Below are 20,904 nucleotides of genomic sequence, written 5' to 3'. Positions count from 1 at the left end.
ATCTTCTAAATGTAAGTGCAACTGCTTTTGACTTTTAATAAAAACGTACATTTACAGAGAGCATTAGATGTTTGCCTTCCTTCCCTTACACATACATATCGTGGAAAAGGTCCAGAATAGCTACTTAGAGTGAATGAAGATTGGAGATAATTGATTACATATATGCTGTCTGACCCTGCAGGGTCTGAATTTGGAGGTGAGAGGCAGAGAATGCTTTGGTGATGGGATCATAGGAGCACTATAGGAGTCACCATATGCATGGATATCAGCACCTTATTCAGACACCGGGGAATCCTTCCTTTATCTGATTGCAATTCTTATTGATTCAAATCTGCTCTGTTTAGTAAGTTCTGTTCCATGGATCTGTAACGTGCTATGTCCAAAAAGAGAGAAAATGTATTTAAATGAGCTCTCCTATTAAAAGATTAGCTAACCTCACCTCTTCAATCATATGTTTTACTTTCTTCTGTTGGCAGTGAACCATGTCATCTAGGTGCTTGATTCTCTCTCGTAAACCTGTTGCAGCCTCTTCTAAATTCTGTGTCCTGGAAGAACAAAGCCAGGAATTTTATTTTACAGTACATTAAAGATAACACACAGGGGCTCTACAATTATGATGGTATGTATCAAGCTATAGTTTGATGAACCACACTGAAAAATGTTGCAGGAACAATATATAATAATGCAAATCTGCCATGCAGCACTGGGGTCCCCAGTTTGAATCCGGGTTAGGATGCTATTCGCATAAAGTTCTCATGTCCTCCCTGTGGTTGCATGGGTTTCCTCAGGTACTCCAGTTTTCTTCTACACCAGCTTAAGCAGGTAGGTTACCTGTCTCCTGTCTAAATTAGTCTAAAGCCAAATACACACTATACAACTTTTGTTAGATTTCCTTTAGATTTATCTTCAACTATGTAGTGCAAGGGCCTGCCAGATTGCATACAAACTAAAAGTGTTTAGATTTGACCTCATATTATATGGTTTTGGTAAATCTAAAGGAAAAAAAAATCCAAAGAAAATTGTATAGTGTGTATCCAGCCTTAGTATGTGTACATGCATGTGAGATAGGGACTTCAGACAAGCTGTTTTGAGTACAAGGACTGATATGAACATGCAGTATGCATATTGTTAGCACTATCTAAATAACCAGTAAAACTAGTAAACAACATCAATAATAAAGGGGGATTTATTGATCAAATAATTTTTGGCAACTTTATAAGAAGCAGCAAATTTCCAAAGTACTAAATAACATTAACAAAAAAATGGAAATAGAATAAATTATCTAATGAAACTGAAATTGGTAAATTGTAATAAAATGCCCATGGTATGTGACATAGACACCTTTTCTATAAATATATATGACTGTACTCTGCGAAAAGGAAAACAAAAAAATCAGTAAATCAATGTGCAAACCTCTATTTCTAAAGGTGAGTGAAGCTGCTGCAGTCTCTAAAATGTGCTAAACATACACATTGATCAACCAAGTGTGTAAGGAGACTGCGCTGCTAGTGAATAACTGTGAATGCAATCAGTAATCTCATAATACATATACACCAATGTATAACATAAAAATTAACTGTAAGTCCAATATAAAAGTAAAATAAAATAAAACAAACAAACTTACTGGGGACTTATTTGTTATATTGACCTTTTTTTTTTTTTATAAGGCTGAATGTAAATTTCCATTCGATTTTATATTTGAGTCTGGCCTCCTTATCTCCTGCATCCTGGAATTTTAATATTTGCCTGTTACACAACCAATCTCATAATGGGTAAAAATAGGCATAGGAGACAGGGCCATGATGAAATTCACATTCTAGGGAGGCCCGGTATAAAGGGGATCTAAAAGATGTGCCAGACTGAGGTATAGACACCTGCAAGTGCCCGCTATGTCATACCAATAGCACCTTATTACCTATCCTGACTGCACATTCCCTTTATGTCGAAAGCATCAGCTCTGCCAATATTTTCAAATTTGAGCTGATCTCTATTAAAAAGGGCCGATTACTAAAAGCTGTAAAATTAAGTTTTAGCATCTGTAGCATGAAATTCATTAGTAAATGAACTGAAGTGCTCCCTGGACCAACATAGATCTATGTTTGGACTACAAAAATAAGTAAAATATGGGCAAGCTAAATTAACTACTTTTTCCAGCTGTCTATAACAGTGATGGTGAACCTTGGCACCCCAGATGTTTTGGAACTACATTTCCCATGATACTCAACTACACTTCAGAGTGCATGAGCATCATAGGAAATGTAGTTCCAAAACCTCTGGGGTGCCAAGGTCTATAAGAATCTCTGACACATATATGTACCTTGCTCTCTCTGATGTTGTGATCTCCATTTTAGCATCGAGCCTCTGTATTCGCTCTTCATGGCTTGTTAATTGCACTTGTAGCTGTTCCCTTTCCTGTGAATGGGTACATTTTATCACATTTTAAAATCAACATGTTTTGTACAATATGATATCACTTATATAAATATAATGTGTTAAAAATGAATTAAACACATACTACCAATAAAAAGTATGGATGACTAGAAAAGAATCATTCTGGTACCTGCTGCATTCGCTGGACTAAGCTGTCGAGTTCGGCAATTTTTGCATCACGTTCTTCTATCTTGGATTCCGCTACTTGGACCTTCACAGAGGCATCTTCAACCGCCCTTATGTACTGTTTTGTCTGAGCCTTTGAATAAATGTAAACATGTTTTTGGCCTTTCTGCTGGCTCCAGAATCTGATATATAGAGATTGAGTGCAAAGAACTTAAAAATGGGGTAAGTGCCGGTTCACACATATGCAATGTCAGACATTGCATGTGATTCGCAGCACACTGCTCTGAAAATCACATGCAATGTCTGTGCATTGCAAATTCAGCCATACAGATTGTATGGGGGTCTGAGGGTGTCATTAACTTTGTATTGACACCCCCAGCGATTCACATATGGTAGTGTGAACTGCCTGCGAGTCCAGTGCGATGAGGGAGCCCGCAGTAGATTCGCATGGTTCCCACATCGCATACAGTGCCTTGCAAAAGTATTCGGCCCCCTTGAACTTTGCGACTTTTTGCCACATTTCAGGCTTCAAACATAAAGATATAAAACTGTAATTTTTTGTGAAGAATCAACAACAAGTGGGACACAATCATAAAGTGGAACGAAATTTATTGGATATTTCAAACTTTGTTAACAAATAAAAAACTGAAAAATTGGGCGTGCAAAATTATTCAGCCCCTTTACTTTCAGTGCAGCAAACTCTCTCCAGAAGTTCAGTGAGGATCTCTGAATGATCCAATGTTGACCTAAATGACTAATGATGATAAATAGAATCCACCTGTGTGTAATCAAGTCTCCGTATAAATGCACCTGCACTGTGATAGTCTCAGAGGTCCGTTTAAAGCGCAGAGAGCATCATGAAGAACAAGGAACAAACCAGGCAGGTCCGAGATACTGTTTTGGAGAAGTTTAAAGCCGAATTTGGATACAAAAAGATTTCCCAAGCTTTAAACATCCCAAGGAGCACTGTGCAAGCGATAATATTGAAATGGAAGGAGTATCAGACCACTGCAAATCGACGAAGACCTGGCCGTCCCTCTAAACTTTTAGCTCATACAAGGAGAAGACTGATCAGAGATGCAGCCAAGAGGCCCATGATCACTCTGGATGCAGAGATCTACAGCTGAGGTGGGAGACTCTGTCCATAGGACAACACTCAGTCGTATACTGCACAAATCTGGCCTTTATGGAAGAGTGGCAAGAAGAAAGCCATTTCTTAAAGATGTCCATAAAAAGTGTCGTTTAACGTTTGCCACAAGCCACCTGGGAGACACACCAAACATGTGGGAGAAGGTGCTCTGGTCAGATGAAACCAAAATCAAACTTTTTGGCAACAATGCAAAACGTTATGTTTGGCGTAAAAGCAACACAGCTCATCACCCTGAACACACCATCCCCACTGTCAAACATGGTGGTGGCAGCATCATGGTTTGGGCCTGCTTTTCTTCAGCAGGGACAGGGAAGATGGTTAAAATTGATGGGAAGATGGATGGAGCCAAATACAGGACCATTCTGGAAGAAAACCTGATGGAGTCTGCAAAAGACCTGAGACTGGGACGGAGATTTGTCTTCCAACAAGACAATGATCCAAAACATAAAGCAAAATCTACAATGGAATGGTTCACAAATAAACATATCCAGGTGTTAGAATGGCCAAGTCAAAGTCCAGACCTGAATCCAATCGAGAATCTGTGGAAAGAACTGAAAAAACCAGAGTTAGAACTTACCGGTAACTCTGTTTCCAGGAGTCTTCCAGGACAGCCCTTGAGAGATGGAGCTCCTCCTACCAGACCGGAAACACATTGCCATCAGCTCTTAAAAGGCGGTCCCTCAGGCACCTGGTCAGTTTTATCCAAGAACCGAAGGACAGAGCTGAAAAACAGTTAAAGCATAATATGGAACATTACATTAATTTCTTTTATCAATGTATAAGAGAGGGTGGGAACCTGCTGTCCTGGAAGACTCCTGGAAACAGAGTTACCGGTAAGTTCTAACTCTGGTTTTTCCCCAGTCGTCTTCCAGGACAGCCCTTGAGAGGATTAACAAGTACTCACCCAGTTCCTTTTTTAGGGGGGGACCACTGCTTGGAGGACTTTCCTTCCAAACACCTGATCCTGACTACCCAAAACATCCAGACGGTAGTGTCGGACGAATGTTGACATGCTTGACCACGTTGCGGCCTTGCAAATCTGCTCAGGGGTAGCACCGGCTCTTTCTGCCCAAGATGTGGCTAATGCCCTTGTGGAGTGTGCCTTGAGTCCCTCTGGCGGGTCTAGGTGCAAGATTTTGTATCCCTCTGAGATAGCTATCTTGATCCATCTGGCTATGGTCCCCTTTGAAGCCTGCTTCCCCTTGCGTTTTCCTGAGAACAGGATAAACAGGGACTCAGATGTTCTGAAGCCCTTTGTGGCTTCTAAGTAGGCAATAAGGCACCTTCTGACATCCAAATGGTGCAGTTGTTCTTCCTTGTCATTGGATGGCCTATTGCAGAAGGAGGGTAGTGTTATGTCCTGGCTTCTGTGAAAGGTAGAGGCGACCTTGGGTATAAACGTTTGGTCGGTCCTGAGTATGACCCTATCCTCCAAAATCTGTATGAAGGGTTCTCTAACAGAAAGGGCCTGTAGTTCGCTAACTCTGCGAGCGGAGGTTATAGCGATAAGAAAAACTGTCTTCAGGGTAATCGCTCTTAAGGAAGCCTCTGATAATGGCTCAAAGGGTTCCTTAATCAGCGCCCTTAATACGATAGATAAGTCCCAAGTCGGAAATTTACGACAAGGTACTGGTCCAAGTCTAGCAATTGCTTTGCAGAATCTGCTAATGAGGGGATCCTGTTGTAAGGAAGTTTGTAAATAAACTGATAGGGCAGCAATCTGTACCTTAATAGTGCTTAAGGACAGGCCCTTGTCGATACCTTCCTGTAGAAATTCCAGAATTGTAGGCGAGTCAGACTCTCCTTTTTTGGATTGTGCCAACCACAAGTTAAACCTCTTCCAGACTTTCTGGTAAATAGCTCTTGTGACTGGCTTTCGGCTCTGTAGCAAGGTCTTGATCACCTTGTCCGAGAGCCCTTTTAATCTTAAGATGTCTGATTCAGATACCAGGCTGCCAAGTTTAGCATGGCTGGCCTGGGATGAAGTACTGGTCCCTGCGACAGCAGGTTCTGGTTGACGGGTAACATCCATGGTTGTTGATCCGTCAGGGATAGTAGCAGTGAAAACCAAGCCCTCTTCGGCCAGAATGGCGCAATCAGGATTAACGTAGTGTGTTCTCTCCTGAATTTTGCTAGGACCCTTGGGATTAGAAAAAGAGGGGGGAAGGCATAGCATAGTCTGAAAGTCCATGCGGTCTGAAACGCATCTACTGCCATCGGCTGATCTCGAGGATTGAGCGAGCAAAAATCTGGCAGTTTGGTGTTCGCTTTGTTGGCGAATAAGTCTATCTCCGGATAACCCCATCTGGATGTTATCTGTGAGAAGACTCCAGGGTCTAAGGACCACTCCTCTTGTGAGATCAGTTGTCTGCTCAGAAAGTCTGCAAGGTTGTTCTGAGTACCCTTGAGGTGCACTGCTGAGAGGGACTTCAAATTCTGCTCTGCCCAGCGAAGGATTCCCTGTGCTACCCTCATTAAGGTGGGACTTCTGGTTCCTCCCTGCTTGTTTAGGTATGCCACGGATGTTATGTTGTCTGACCTCACTTGTACGTGTTGGCCCCTGAGTTGCTCCTGGAAGGCTGCAATTCCCTTCTCTATGGCCTTCAGTTCCCTGCAATTGGATGAACTGTGTCCTTCTGAAAAGGACCAGGCTCCCTGTGTCCATTGATTCCCTAGATGGGCTCCCCATCCCCAGCTGCTGGCATCTGTTGTTAGGATGCATGCTGTTGAGGCATCCGAAATAAAGCCTACTGCCTTAAAGAGCATAGGGAAGGACTTTAGTACCTCTTCTCTTGGGGTACCTGCCGTCAGGTGTTCCTGTAGTTGCTTGAGCCAGAACTCAAAGTTCCTTGCTACACAAGTTGTAGCTAACGCGGGCCTTAAATTGGCCATAGCCGTATCCCATGAACGTTTTAAGATGATATCGTTCCGTTTGTCCATGGGGTCCCCTAGGTGTCCCATGTCTTCAAAGGCCAAGTCCGAATGTTTGGACACTTTAGCCAGGGGGGCGTCTAACTTTGGCGCCTGGTTCCACACTGATTCCTCATTGTCATCAAAAGGGAATCTTCTTTTTAAGGAACCTGAAAAGAATGGTCTCTTTTCAGGTTCTGACCACTCTTTGAGTACCAAATCCGTCATAAGTTTATGTACCGGGAATACTCTAGCCTTCTTTTTGTTCAGGGCTTGATACATCTTATCGTGTCTAGATAAGGGGGCCTCCTCTTCCTTTATTTCCAGGGTCTCATAAATGGCCCCCAGAAGATCCTGGACCTCCTCTATGGAGAGTTTGTATCCGGTGGGTTTGACGGCCTCCCCTTGTCCTTCTTCCTGTCCAGAATCTGACTGGGAGGAGTTTGGGTCCATGACCCTCGAGGGGTCTTCCCTGCTCAGTACTGGTTCCCCTGAACCTGAGGCTACGGGAGTAGGCGGGGAGGAGGGGCCTGGTGGAGTAGTGGTGGGTACTTGCACCTCTGCGATTAATTTCCTGAAGGACGCAAAGGTAGAATGTACCTCGTCCTTAAAGGAGGAGAGAAATTTTGAGAAAGGTGAATCCTCCTCGGCTTTCAATATGGCCGAGATGCATGCTGGGCATAGGGTCTTTGAGTAGTTGGAGGAAAGCCTGGTGGCACAGGAGGGGCATTTTTTCTTTTCAGTCTTAGAAGTTCCTTTAGAGGGTTCCTTCTAAGAAAGGGGTACATAGGCAAATATCTTTACTTGTGACCACACAAAGAGAGAGGAAAAAAAAAAAAAAAAAATATTTTTGGAAAACAAAAAAACCCTCTCTGTGCCTCCCTGTTACACTGACAAGTCCTATAAGGACTCTTCAGTGCTTCACCCCTTCCACCACCACTATGCTGCATACTGTTCACAGGAGAAGGATACTGGCAAGTGCCAGCCTACCTGTGCTGAGCCGGTGTTCGTCTCCCCTGCGGTGTGTGGAACCTCCATCGCCTTGTTCGTGGGATCCGCACTGCATCCGGCATGCTGTGTAGGCTTCCTCTTCCTTTTACACCGGCTCCGGCCCTCCCCTTCCTCTCTGCGCCTGGAGGCCGGAACCGTGACCTCCGGCGTACAGCGATGACGTCACCGCCGCCGGAAGTGACGCACCGCGTCTTCCGGTTCACGGTACATCCAGCGAGGCCGCAGAGCGGCCCTGCCGCATATACCGCTTGGTGTGCGGTCATCACTGCCCTCTCCCTCGCCGGGCCCTGGAGAGAGTGGGGGGCGGGGAACTCCATCGTCTGTGGAGGGAACCCGAGGCCATGGCTGCTCCTGCTGTAAGGTGAGGGTCCCAGGCTGTTGCGGTGTCTTCCCGGACAGTCCTGAGTAATGGAGCTCATCCAGCCCTCTAAGGTGGTTCCTCCTGGCAACATGTCTCCTCGGAGTGAGGAAACACAAAAAACTGACCAGGTGCCTGAGGGACCGCCTTTTAAGAGCTGATGGCAATGTGTTTCCGGTCTGGTAGGAGGAGCTCCATCTCTCAAGGGCTGTCCTGGAAGACGACTGGGGAAACTGCTGTTCACAAACGCTCTCCATCCAACCTCACTGAGCTCGAGCTGTTTTGCAAGGAGGAATGGGCAAAAATTTCAGTCTCACGATGTGCAAAACTGATAGAGACATACCCCAAGCGACTTACAGCTGTAATCGCAGCAAAAGGTGGAGCTACAAAGTATTAACTTAAGGGGGCTGAATAATTTTTCACGCCCAATTTTTCAGTTTTTTATTTGTTAAAAAAGTTTGAAATATCCAATAAATTTCGTTCCACTTCATGATTGTGTCCCACTTGTTGTTGTTGATTCTTCACAAAAAAATTACAGTTTTATAGCTTTATGTTTGAAGCCTGAAATGTGGCAAAAGGTTGCAAAGTTCAAGGGGGGCTGAATACTTTCGCAAGGCACTGTATGTGTGAATCGGCACTTAGAACTGATAGAGCAGACCCATCATGTTTTGCATATTCTTAACTGCTTTTCTAGTAAAAAATGTTTTTTTGCTATATTTATGTATTGATTTATTATAATGTATAATAATTATGTATTTATATGTTTTAGTAATTAATATATAAATTATTAAAATATATAATGCTTATAATATAGTATAAAGTAAATACATTATTATATACAGTAGTTATAATATTTAAAAGGAATAATAATTTTATATATATATATATATATATATATATATATATATATATATATATATATATATATATATATATAGCTATATTAACTTTACTACATCAGCAATAAATGAATAATTATTATATATTATACAATTACAATAATAATTTTATATATAAATATATATATATATATATATATATATATATATATATATATATATTAACTTTACTACATCAGCAATAAATGAATAATTATTATATATCATAAAATTATATATATATATATATATATATATATATATATATATATATATATATATATATATATATATATATATATATATATATATATATATATTATTTTAATTATTGTAAATGTATATTTATTTATTGCTGATGTAGTAAAATTACTTAATAGCTCTGCCTCCTATTTATGCAACTTGTATATAAATAATTATTAAAAAATAACTGTGTGGTCACTAAATTCCAAAAAGCACCAATTATGTTGGGGTGTATACTCATACTTCCTGAGATAAGCAATGTGGTGACAATTATAAATAAAGTATATTCCGTAAACCAATTGTTATGCATTTGTCTCCTATAGTAATATACATCTAAAATCACCATCTTCTTCCTACAACCCATCACCACAATAAAAAAAAAAAAATTGGTGTACCCATTATATACACATATAATAATAGAACAGGTCAGTGAGCATATATGAAAGTTTTAATTAATCCCTAGAACTGAATTCTAAATATGATTTTTTTTTTATATGTGTATGCATATTTTTTTAAATAGGTGCACTACATGCATATCATTAAACTAAACCATCAATCGATACCTCTACCACTATGTGCCGCTACTTAATAATTATATAAAATGCAAAACAAGATTAAATATTACAAGTAGTAGTCAAATAATACTCCAAAAAATACAATTCAGAAATCTTCTCAGAAGGAAAGATCAGTTAGGGAAAAAAAAAGTCCATCCAAAATAAAAAAATAAAGTCCATAACGGTGTGATAAAATAGTGTTTCTCTTCTTCTGAGTTTGAAATAGTACACCACATATCCATCACCGCAGGTTACTCCCCCCCCTAGGGCGTGGCTACGCGGGAACAGGATGTGACATCAGGACGTTAAGTCAGGAAGTGATAGCGGCTCCTTCAATCCATGAGGAATGGAGAGACGGCTGAACTGTAATGCCTGACAGTAATTTTAGTATGGGTTTTTATTTTAACTCTAAATGTAAGTGAAATTCTTTTGAAATAAAAGTGGGTCCCCTGAGGTTTTACACTATTAGAGGCGTATTTTCTATTTCCTCCAAATGTGGCTATCAATATGAGATCTGGATGGTGATTGGAACTCCTAAGCGTTTCCCATATCAACATATAAGCGTTATTTGCCAGCCATGTGAATGAATTACAATACCATCTGGTGAGTGTTGTTCTTACAGGAGAGGAACCTGCACAAACACTGTGGTGGTGGATATGTGTTGTACGATTTCAAAGCCAGAAGAAGTGGAACACTATTTTATCACACCTTTATGGACTTTATTTTTTTATTTTGGATGGACTTTTTTTTCACTTACTGATCTTTTTTTGTGAGATTTCTGATTTGTGGTTTTTGGGTGCGCTACTGTGGAGTATTGATTGATGATTTATTATTTGTAAAAGTGCATCTTGTTGTGCATATGTAAATCTGATACCTGAAAGATCGCTGTGGAACCTGCAAAATCACTGTAAGGGTGAATTCACACTAGAACAGGCGGCTCCTGAAACGTTTTACCTCTCTGGCAGATGTCTGTTCCCCCTGCGGTAGGGGGCAGGGTGTTGCGCAATTCAGCGCATAACACGGCTCCCCCATTTTTTTTTTTTTCCTTGTACAAACTTAATTTGAAGTATAAAAAAAAGTACACTTCATGGATGATGTTCCTGTACAGCAGCTTGAAGCAAGGCACTGCTGAACAATGCCATGCGGTTCTGTATAGTGCGTGGCGATAAAATCAACTGAAAATGCAATTTAGCCATTGCTGTATAAGAACCTACAATAAGAGCTTCTTTATCTGCATTATATTTAAGTTCCTCTTCTTGGAGCTTTTGTTCATATTGATTGTACAATTTTCTTGTCATCTCTCTTAAGACGTTAGCATTGGCTTCATGAGAAGATTCAATCTGTTGAAATAATAAAAAAAAAAGAAAAAAAATATTTAAAAATTTGTGGGAATAAAGACATAAACTTCTTGTTTGAGATATTTAAAGTGACATTAAGGCCCCTTTCACACTTGTGCGACTTGTCCTGCGACTTGGGACTGCAAAGTCGTACTCCATGATTTCCAATAAGTAACATGAGTACCGTTCATATCTGTGCGACTTCAAAGTAGTTCCTGCCCTACTTTGGTCCGACTTTTATGCGTTTTGAGGTCCACAGCCCTTGAGATTACACAGTAAACCCAAAAACAAAAAATGTATATACTGCAGCTTACTAGTCCTTTAATGTGGTGGCGCCATTCGTTTTTAGGCCATTATTTTCACCTGGAATTTTGGCCGGTAGAGCGCTGTCTAAAAGGTGTCTCCACTGGAAGAACAGAGACACCAGTAGACAGTAAATCTGGGGAGGGGGGAAAATGTTAAGCTAGCAGATTTAGATGAATTTGGCTAACAAATTAAAGCTGAACTCCAACACTTTATAAGCGCGGTTTCTTCCCTTTTTTTAACCTTTTGGAAGAAAGGTTTTACATAAATGAATAAAACTGACCATTGTAAGGACCCCCGTCAGTGGTAAATGGTTTGTTTCAACCCTCTAACTACCATTTTTTCTGGACAGCTTGGTCTGTTAAAGGAAGAAAATTAACAGACTTAAGCCTCGTACACACGCAACGATTGTTTGCCGTGAATTTTAGGCCAACGTCCGATCGGCTGATTGTCGGCTTGTTCGTATGATGCTTCCGACAACCGACTGCGACTTTTCGGCCGAACAAAATTTGGTGTGCATGCTATAAAATTTTTGTTGGCCGTCAACAGAACAGTACAGATTTCGGCAGACAAAAATCAGATGAGCAAGACTAGGCATGCTCAGAGAAGAAAAAGCACACAGAAAGTAAACCAGCACATGACATCACTTCTGAAGTTGGTTGTTGTTGGCCGAAAAAATGTGTGTGCAGTCTAGAGCACATTTCAACCAACACAACAACACTGGACAAAAGTTGGCTGATCGGTCCGCCAACAATCGGTGCGTGTGTACGAGGCTTTACTGGCCAAATCACCAGGTGAAAAAAAAAAATAGCATTATTTTTTTTTACCTGGTGATCTGGACAGCTACTACATCTTTGAGCAGCACAGTTGCTAAGTGGCTAGCACTTCTGACTAGCAGCACTAGGATTGTCAGTTCAAATCCCAACTACAACACTACCTGCCTGGAGTTTGCATGTTCTCCCTGTACGTGAGTGGATTTCCTCCCACACTGGTGCTGGTAGGTTAATTGGATCCTGTCTAAATTGGCCTTATTATGTGTATGTATGAAACCTTAGATTGTAAGCTCCCTTAGAGCAGGGACTGATGTGAATGTACAATAAATGTTTATCTACAGCACTGTGTAAATCAGGGGTGCCCAACCGATGTGGCCCATGACCTCTTGCTCTGGGATGATGGGTCGGCAAGCCCAGGTGGCAGGTTGCTGACCCACCATCCCAGAGCATCAGTGTTGTGAATGGAGCTGACAGTAGAGTAGGCAAGCAGCTGTGTAGCAGAGACGCATAAGCCGATGCTTCCTGTAAAGTGCCGACTCCTGTCACAGGCAGAGTGATACCAAATGCACTCTGCCTGGGACAGCAACAGTCAGCAATACCTGAATGGAGGACTGTTATTAAAGGTCAGTGTATTCCTAAAATTACAGTGGATATATGGGCATATCTGTTCTGCAGTGGTTACTGGGATGCTTTGAAACTGATCCTCAGTTGCAAAGCAGTGCACCTGCAGGTTACCTGCACTGATCTATAGACTTCTGTTATTTTCTGCAGGTTTGGGGCACTTTCAGAAAGTACACCACACCTGCAGGATATAATAGAAGTCTATGGCAAAGTGCAACTAACCTGCAGGAAAGCCACAGGTGCATTGTGCTTCACCCGCAGAGTGGGTATACCGCAGCGCATTAGTGTAAAAGCAGCCTTAGGCCCCTTTCACATGATCGATCTGATTGGGTCCGCCAGTCCCTTTTTCAGGTGGACCCAATCAGACCCTCTATTCACCTCTAAGGAGCCGCAGATGTAAACGGACTCGTGTCTGTTTACACCCACCTAACTTCAATCTGATCTGCTAAAAAAATGTAAGGGGATCCACCCCCCTCCATCTGGGCGGATCAGATCGGAGGGCCCATAGAGTAGAGCGGGCTGTGTCCGTGTCCGCTCTGCATATGCAGAGTGGACATGGGCCTGTCATCCACCTGCCTGCTTCTCTCATTGTGGCCCGCGACCAGTTACCAAGTTACTTAATTGGGCCTTGTTCTTCAAAAAATTGGGCACCTCTGGTGTAAATCGACAGTGCTTAATAGGTGGCTGTAATAAATAATACATCTAGGAATTGGAAGCTGCAATTATTTTGGTTTGTGGATTAATACCACTTAAAGATTCTTTATAATTTTTATTCTTGTATTTTATAAAACTGTGCTATTATGTGTAGATCATTCCTTCAATGATAGAGCATTGTTGACTCTAAAACGAAAAAGTGAGCGGGAAACTGAGTGGGATAATCTTTAAGGAGTAACATTATGGGGTTTATTTATAAAAAATAAATTAGGCGGTGCATTTTAGGAGCGTTTTTAATGCGAAAACAGCAAACTGTAAAACGCCCTAAAAATACGCATATGTGTGAACCTAGCCTAATTTGGTATTTTTTCTGATTGAGGTACAGTATTTCCAAAAAAAAAAACTGCATTATGGCTACTAGATGGAGCTCAGGATTACAGGAACTCTCTCCATTACATATAAAATTAGGGGTTTGCTTCAGACTGATAAATTATTTTTACGGGTTTCTTCATGTTAAAAATGTTGAGAAATGGCTGGTCTGCATAGTACAACTTCGATTTACTGTATGCATTTACCTTGATTTTTAATTGCTGATTTTCTGATTGTGCAGCATCCAGCAGCTTCTGTTTTTCCTTTAATTTATCTAAGGACTTATCATAGGAATATTTTAGGCTCTTCACCTCATCTCTAATGCTGCAGTTTTCCAGGGTCATATCCACTAGTTGTTTCTGAAACAGAGACAAAGACATGCTGAATAATACAGTAAGGATTAGAATTTTTGGAAAGGGACGTTTTTTGTTTGGATTTATTCCTACATTTCTTTGTTTGTCTATAGAAGTTCAAATCTATGTTGTGCTCAATTTTAATATGTTTAAAGTGCGAAGGTGGGAGTTGAGTTATGGAGATAAAAAGAAATCTCATACATCAGCACATAAAGAACAGCGGTTTTTTAGTTTAAAGTTATACTAAAGTCTTAGGTTTTTTTAGTATAAAAATATAAAACATGTTATACTTACCTGCTCTGTGCAATGGTTTTCACAGAGCAGCCTGGATCCTCCTCTTCTTGGGTCAAAGAAGCAAGCAGCTGGCTTGGGGGGTACCCGAGCCAAGCCGCTGCTCTGTGTCCATTCAAACATGGAGCCGCGGCCTGGCCCTACCCATCTCTCCTCATTGGCTCACTGACTTTGATTGACAGCAACGGGAGCCAAAGCCCCCCCCCCCCCGCAGCTGTCTACGCCAATGAGGAAGGAGAGGAAGGCCTCTCTTACGCCTCTGACTCTGGGCCCCTGATAGTGCAGACCGGAGGCGCCGGAGTGTAGAGTAGCACGAGTGCCTGATGTAAGCTGGAAGCAGGCTGATGTCCACAGACAGGGATAGCCAGGTAGGTCCAGTGGATAAGCAGGTATGCAGGCAACTAGTTCTGGTGGCAGGAGCATAGTGAGACAAGCCGGATCAGAAGCCAAATGGTAATACAGGAACCAAAAGGAGCAGACTGAAGCGGAGGTCAAGGGACAAGCCGGGGTTGGTGCAGGCAGAGAGCAGAGGATAGTCAGGACAAGCCGGGTCTGGTACTGGTAAGCAGGATACAGGTTAGCAGGTTCAGGTCAACAAGGCTGAAGACAAAGCAGCACTGGAGCTGAGCAAAGGCTGGGTTTAAATAGCCCATTTGGCGCCAGCATCTGTCATGTTGCGTTCGCGCATTCGCGCATGCGCATTAGCCAAGTCCCTGCGGGATTTAACAGAAACAAAACTTTGAACAGCAAGCCTCTTCTTACAACAGCCAAGCCTCTTGGGCAACATCGCTGGATCGAGATGGGCTCAGTATGTATTAGGGGGGCTGCCTTTAGAACCACTTTAACTATTGCTAAATACACCCTCCCCTAGCTAAATTGAGATATCCTCCATCCACCCCATAATCTGTTTACATATCTTTGGTGCAGAGCCATGGTTTTTTCCAACCAGCTGGGTGAAAATCCCACTCTGCTGCCTCTGGCCATGTCTACACACTGCATCCCCTATGACTTTAATGGATTCATAAGATATACCTAAACTAGAAACCCTCTGTATACAGCCCTATTTAAGTCAATGGGAACACCAGTGCTAAAGAGATTTTCGTCTGACAGGCTGGAAACCCTGGAGGAGTCTGCAACAGAAATAAGCAAACAGTTTAGGGGGAATTTAGCTTAGGTGGTAGGGTAGATTTAGCAATATTTTACTTCAACACTACTACTTCTTCACTCCACCATGATGTGCAGATTCCACAGTGACTTTCTTTTTTACTCAATGTGTATTTTATTGAAATGACTATAACAATGTAATACAAAACTAGAAAAAAAGGAGAGGGTAAAAGACAAAAGGAAACTCATTCGGCATCTAATGTATTCCTTGTGCAAAGAATTTTAGCAATATACATATTTACATAGACCAAAAACATCTTCTCAGTTCGTGTACAAACATTAGAGTTCATAGAGTTAACCATGACAAACACGCTAAACCAATAGTAGAATCCAATATGAAAAAAAGGAGCGATGGCATGTATTAAATGCCCTAACTCAAAAGACACAAATCTTCATGCAAATTTAAATGATATAACCACTTTAACCCATGCGTGTAAAAGAATAAAACCCTCCTACACATGATTTAGCAAATGAGTTTATACAAGAGAAGAAAAAAACAAAAAAACATACATCATCAGTCAAACACCATCCTCATACATACTCTCTAAAACAAACACAGTGACCGTATATATTGAAAAGTATAAAGAAGGACATCTGTCCATGTTGAAAAAGCAATGGTTTCAAAAGCTCAACGTTTGCAAAGAATAAAGAAAGTCTAAAAGAGCAAAGCGAATAACAATTCAACACTGGCTTAGGCTTACACTGTAGTCATAACATACGACACCAACTGTCATTTTTGCACATAGAACTGATGCTTAGTGTGAAATCTTTCATTTAAAGTAATCTGCTTTTGTGACTCTCACATACCTGCACATCCAAGGAGGAAGCATTTAAAGAGCTATTAATGGAATCAAGACTGTCCATGGCAGATGCTTGAGTCTGGGAATGGTGCTCCAACAACTCTTGCTTTGCTGTTGAGACCTGCAATTAAAAGAAATAATCTAGAAAACGATATACATGCAACGATTTGTACTGATGACTCTTTAGATAAATCCACATTGAATGTTCTCTGGACTCATGAACTTTTAGGAAAAATGGTCCAGACAAGCATGGAGAAGCTGCCTCTTTCTGATTTACAAAAACTAGAACAAAGAAAAATTGAGCAAAATGGTAAACTCAACATTTTAGATTAAGTACTACAGATAGGGTCGGTATAACAGCCCCTAAACATGCACATTCAACATGTTGGTGGCTCCTATATTTGTCTTCTAACAAGTTCCCAACAAGTAGATCTGTGAGATTAAGTGGTTTTTCCATATAAAATTGCTCACGGACCCCCAAAAAAGAAAATATTTTTATCTCCTACCATAATATCCAAAGTTCATTAACTCTAAGAGCACTAAGCCAAAATCCCACTGATTTTTACTTAGTGTTCTTAAAGTTAATGGTTTTTGACTATATGTTATTTTCACATTTTTGCTTTTCTGCTCTCCAAAACGTTACATAATACAGTGTAAATGTTCTAGTTGACCCCTTTTCCTTCCCAATGCACATGAAAATAACACAAATACTTACTTTCATTTCTTGTGTGAGACGTTTCATTTTCTCTTTCATTTCATCATATTCTCCAAACATTTTCTCTCTTATTTTTTCCAGGGTTACTCTCACCTGTAATAAAATTGGAATATATTGATGTTGGTAATGCTTAGTTGTGTACTGGACCATGCTTGTTGGGGTTTCTGCTATTCTCTGATCATATGGGATTTTTTTCTTTGTTGTCAACCAGTAACTGATAAACACCATCACTCATTTAAAGTGTGCGTATAGCCCAAACATTTCTTTTGGAGATAATAGTGAATGGTTATGTTTCTTTTTTCCTGTTTGTGTCCTGACAGGAAGAATTCCCCTCACTTTCATTTATTGTAGAGACAGTGGTCATCAATCATGACAGATAGAGATGGTATATCTCCACAGACAGCAATAAAAACCTGACACAGTTTTTAACGCTTTCATATTTCAGGGTCACGAGAGTGCGTTTGTGTATGTTGTTATATTATGCTAGAAAACGTATAGTTTTGCAATGGAAATCATCTAATCCGCCTTACCTGCAGTAGTGGAAATCACTGGTAATTCAGCTCTTCCCCTGTATAAGGCTTCTTACGACACTAGAGGTTTCCCAACTAAATTTGACAAATTTGTGGTTGGAGCACCCTGAAACTATTACAGAACCATGAGTGTGACCATACTCCCAAGGTCCTTTTACTTGTGCCCCAAGCCCACTTTGGTATAGCCTCTGAGGTTCCTATTTCTTAACCGTGTCTCTCTTAGATTGACAGTGCCCCTCATTTATTTACCCGATTTTCAGCCTCTATTGTTGTCGAAGCTTAAAGTGAGATGGCAACCATGAACTCTATTGTGCGCCTCGCCGTTGGTCCATTGCGCATGCGCGGGATTAAGAGGTGCATGCTGGGTAACCAGCAGCACCGCTTGGAGGAAGTAGCGACATGTGGTCTTCACGTACCCACAATTAAGATGGGAGCCCGCTACTGATGTGAAATAAAGGTTAGTGTATAGGGAATGCAATTTTTTTAAAACATTATATACTGTTAGGAGATAGGAACAACATCACATTTAGCAACTGCTGTTATCATTTGGGGAATATAATCCATTTTTATAATGTTTAAAAAATGGGTGGAACTCCACTTCAAAGATCTGTCGCTATCCTCCCTGTCCTATGATGTTAAATGCATTAATGTCTCATAGTTACATAGTTAGTCAGGTTGAAAAAAGACACAAGTCCATCTGGCTCAACCAATAAAAAACAAAACAAAACAAAAAAAAAAAACAGTAATGAAAACCCAACCATACAATCCCATATACACAATCCTATACCCGCAGTTGATCCAGAGGAAGGCGAAAAAACCCCAGCAAAGCATCATCCAATTTGCTACAGCAGGGGAAAAAATTCCTTCCTGATCCCTCGAGAGGCAATCGGATATTCCCTGGATCAACTTTACCTATAAATATTAGTACCCACTTATATTAAGTACACCCAGGAAAGAATCCAGGCCTTTTGTAAAGCAATCTAGTGAGCCGGCCAGAACCACCTCTGGAGGGAGTCTATTCCACATTTTCACAGCTCTTGCGGTGAAGAAACCTTTCCTTATTTGGAGACAAAATCTGTTTTCCTCTATACGTAAAGAGTGCCCCTTTGTCCTCTGTGTTGACCTTAAAGTGAACAACTCAACACCAAGTTCACTATATAGACCCCTTATGTATTTTACATAATCATATCTTATCATAGGGCCGTTATGCAACCCCCCCCCCCCTCTCAATGGTAGTTCAAGCACCCTGCTAAGCCAATAATTGCAGAGCTGTACCTATGTTATTGGTTGTAAATTTTGCCTTGATTGTTTTTTTTTTTTTCTTTTTTTTTTTTTTTGTTTTGTTTTTTTTCTCTCTGGGAGTGGTTCCCTTCACTGTCTTTTGATGTAACTTGAATATTTAATAAAGCCGAAAGTAAGAAATAGTTTCATTAGATGTAACAAAGGGTAACGGAAAAATCTTGCAGAATAATTTTAGTTGTCTAAAGGGATCAGGGGTGTTCCTGGGCAATCTTTCAAGCAATAAGACCAGTATCTGCTCTGGTTAGGATTCTCTTAAAATCTGGACAGAATTAGGCCGCTTGTTTCAGTCACGTTTTTTCAAAGAAAAAACGGAAGAAGTTCACATCAGTTTTCATCCGTTTTTTTTTTTTTTCCCATTTTATAAATGAACCTATAAAAGGCAGCAAACCCACATGGATGATGGGAATGCCAAATTGGCACATGCTGAATTACATGCAGGCAATCAGCTGCATTCAATACTGCAGTCAGTAGGCCATTTTTTCCTGGAAACAGGAGCTGAATTTAGGGGGAAACATTAGTAAAAAACAAAACAAATAATAAATATACTGTATGTATTTAAACAGATTCTGTCACTGTAAAAAACACTTAAAGCTGATAACATGTACAAAGACCAGACATTGAGGCGTGCTTTCAGTATACTTTGGTTTGCCCAAATGCAAGGCTGTCCTGATCAGACAAAGCTCCCACAATTTGTTTTTCTGTTAATCTCTGCCCCCCCCCCCCCATCTGCCTTTTCCCACACATATTCCTATTGACCCATTGCTAATTTGGTTTGCATTACTAGGGAAGTACTGAAGCTTTGCCCAACTGGAACAGTCCAGCAATCAGAGGACACCAAAAGCTGCTTTGCTTTAAAGGTTAGTGTACACGGGCCCCTGATAACAGTTAGAGTCAGTCTAAGACCAATTTCTGTACTGATTTTATTCCTTCATCTGAATACATCGAAAACACATTGTAAATGCATGGCAATGGCATCTTAAATACCCATATCCCATTCTAAAATCCTCCTCTGTTGTGGTCCCGGGTGTACTTGATCATCCTAAAGCTCTGCTGATGTAGGCCTCAAATTGTATCCACTTCACAGATTGCACACATCTCCTGTCATCCTACTATCCAGTGGGGCTCCACAATGAATATAGCCATAATTTACTATAGGCAAAGCCAAATTGAACTAACTGTTTTCACCAGAGCTCAGTGAATGTGGTGAAATTTCACTTAGCAAAAAAAAAAAAAAAAAATTGCATGCAAGAAAAATATAAAAAAAAAATAGCATTTTCATCTGCAATCGATTAAATTATGGTAGTCATGATGATAGGAGCTATACTTCATTCTCTGAGCATAGTTCTGGGCATAGTTGCTCTGCAAAGTGCCACTTCCCTAGTAAAATGAGCAGTAAATTTGACTTTAGTAAATCAACCCCATAGCCTAGGAAGTCCCCTGCCTCCATCCTCAACTTCCTGTCACAGTGTAGCAGAATAAATACTTACTTATCCTAATTATTCAATGGCTCTGGGACCCTAGTGGCACTGGTCACAGGACAATAGTCAAAGGGAAGGAACGCTCTTCAGGCACAGACACTGAATTGCTGGTTCTGGCTGAAGATCAGTGGCCTAAGCCCATTTCGTTGAGATTAGGTGACCAGTGCCTCAGCATTTAATCACCTTAGCGATAAATATTTAACCATTTATAATATACTGGCGTGGGAAGGTCAGGATGGGAGGCTGCGGGTTGATTTACTAAAGGTATAATGACAGTTCCCTTTGCAGTCCCCTTGCAGTTCTACCCTGCAAGGGAATTTCCATCAGAACTTAATAAATGAGGTGAAGCGCTGCTGACGTCCATCATCCAATAATGTGCAAACAAAAATGCTGTTTTTTTATTTTCCTTGCACGTGATTGGGTGTCCTTCGAAAAATGAGATTTCACCACATTCACTAAGTTCTGGGGAAAATCTCCTTGCAGAGTGCATCTTCCCTTGCAAAGAGTACTGTATTTAACTTCAGTAAATCAATCCCTATAGGTCCATTGCAAAG

At 40.8% G+C, this 20,904-nt stretch overlaps 1 protein-coding gene across 3 annotated transcripts in view; it reads right to left on the bottom strand.

Moving 5' to 3' along the window:
• LOC309554943 (myocardial zonula adherens protein-like) overlaps window positions 1–20,904 on the bottom strand; it is a 173,167-nt gene that overhangs the window by 37,517 nt on the left and 114,746 nt on the right. For all 3 annotated transcript variants that reach the window (XM_082256693.1, XM_082256692.1, XM_082256694.1), the window contains 7 exons: window positions 17,041–17,133; window positions 16,333–16,446; window positions 13,924–14,076; window positions 10,875–11,000; window positions 2,561–2,689; window positions 2,318–2,412; window positions 440–545 (listed from right to left, as the gene is read on the bottom strand). In XM_082256693.1, the coding sequence (XP_082112819.1) occupies window positions 440–545; window positions 2,318–2,412; window positions 2,561–2,689; window positions 10,875–11,000; window positions 13,924–14,076; window positions 16,333–16,446; window positions 17,041–17,133 (816 nt within the window). The remainder of the gene's footprint in view (window positions 1–439; window positions 546–2,317; window positions 2,413–2,560; window positions 2,690–10,874; window positions 11,001–13,923; window positions 14,077–16,332; window positions 16,447–17,040; window positions 17,134–20,904) is intronic.

The sequence above is a fragment of the Pelophylax lessonae genome, assembly GCF_965119305.1.
Source record: "Pelophylax lessonae genome assembly, chromosome: 4".
Classification (NCBI taxonomy): Eukaryota; Metazoa; Chordata; class Amphibia; order Anura; family Ranidae; genus Pelophylax; species Pelophylax lessonae.
The sequence above is the reverse complement of the archived record's forward strand: the minus strand, read 5'-3'. Positions and strand labels throughout refer to the sequence as shown.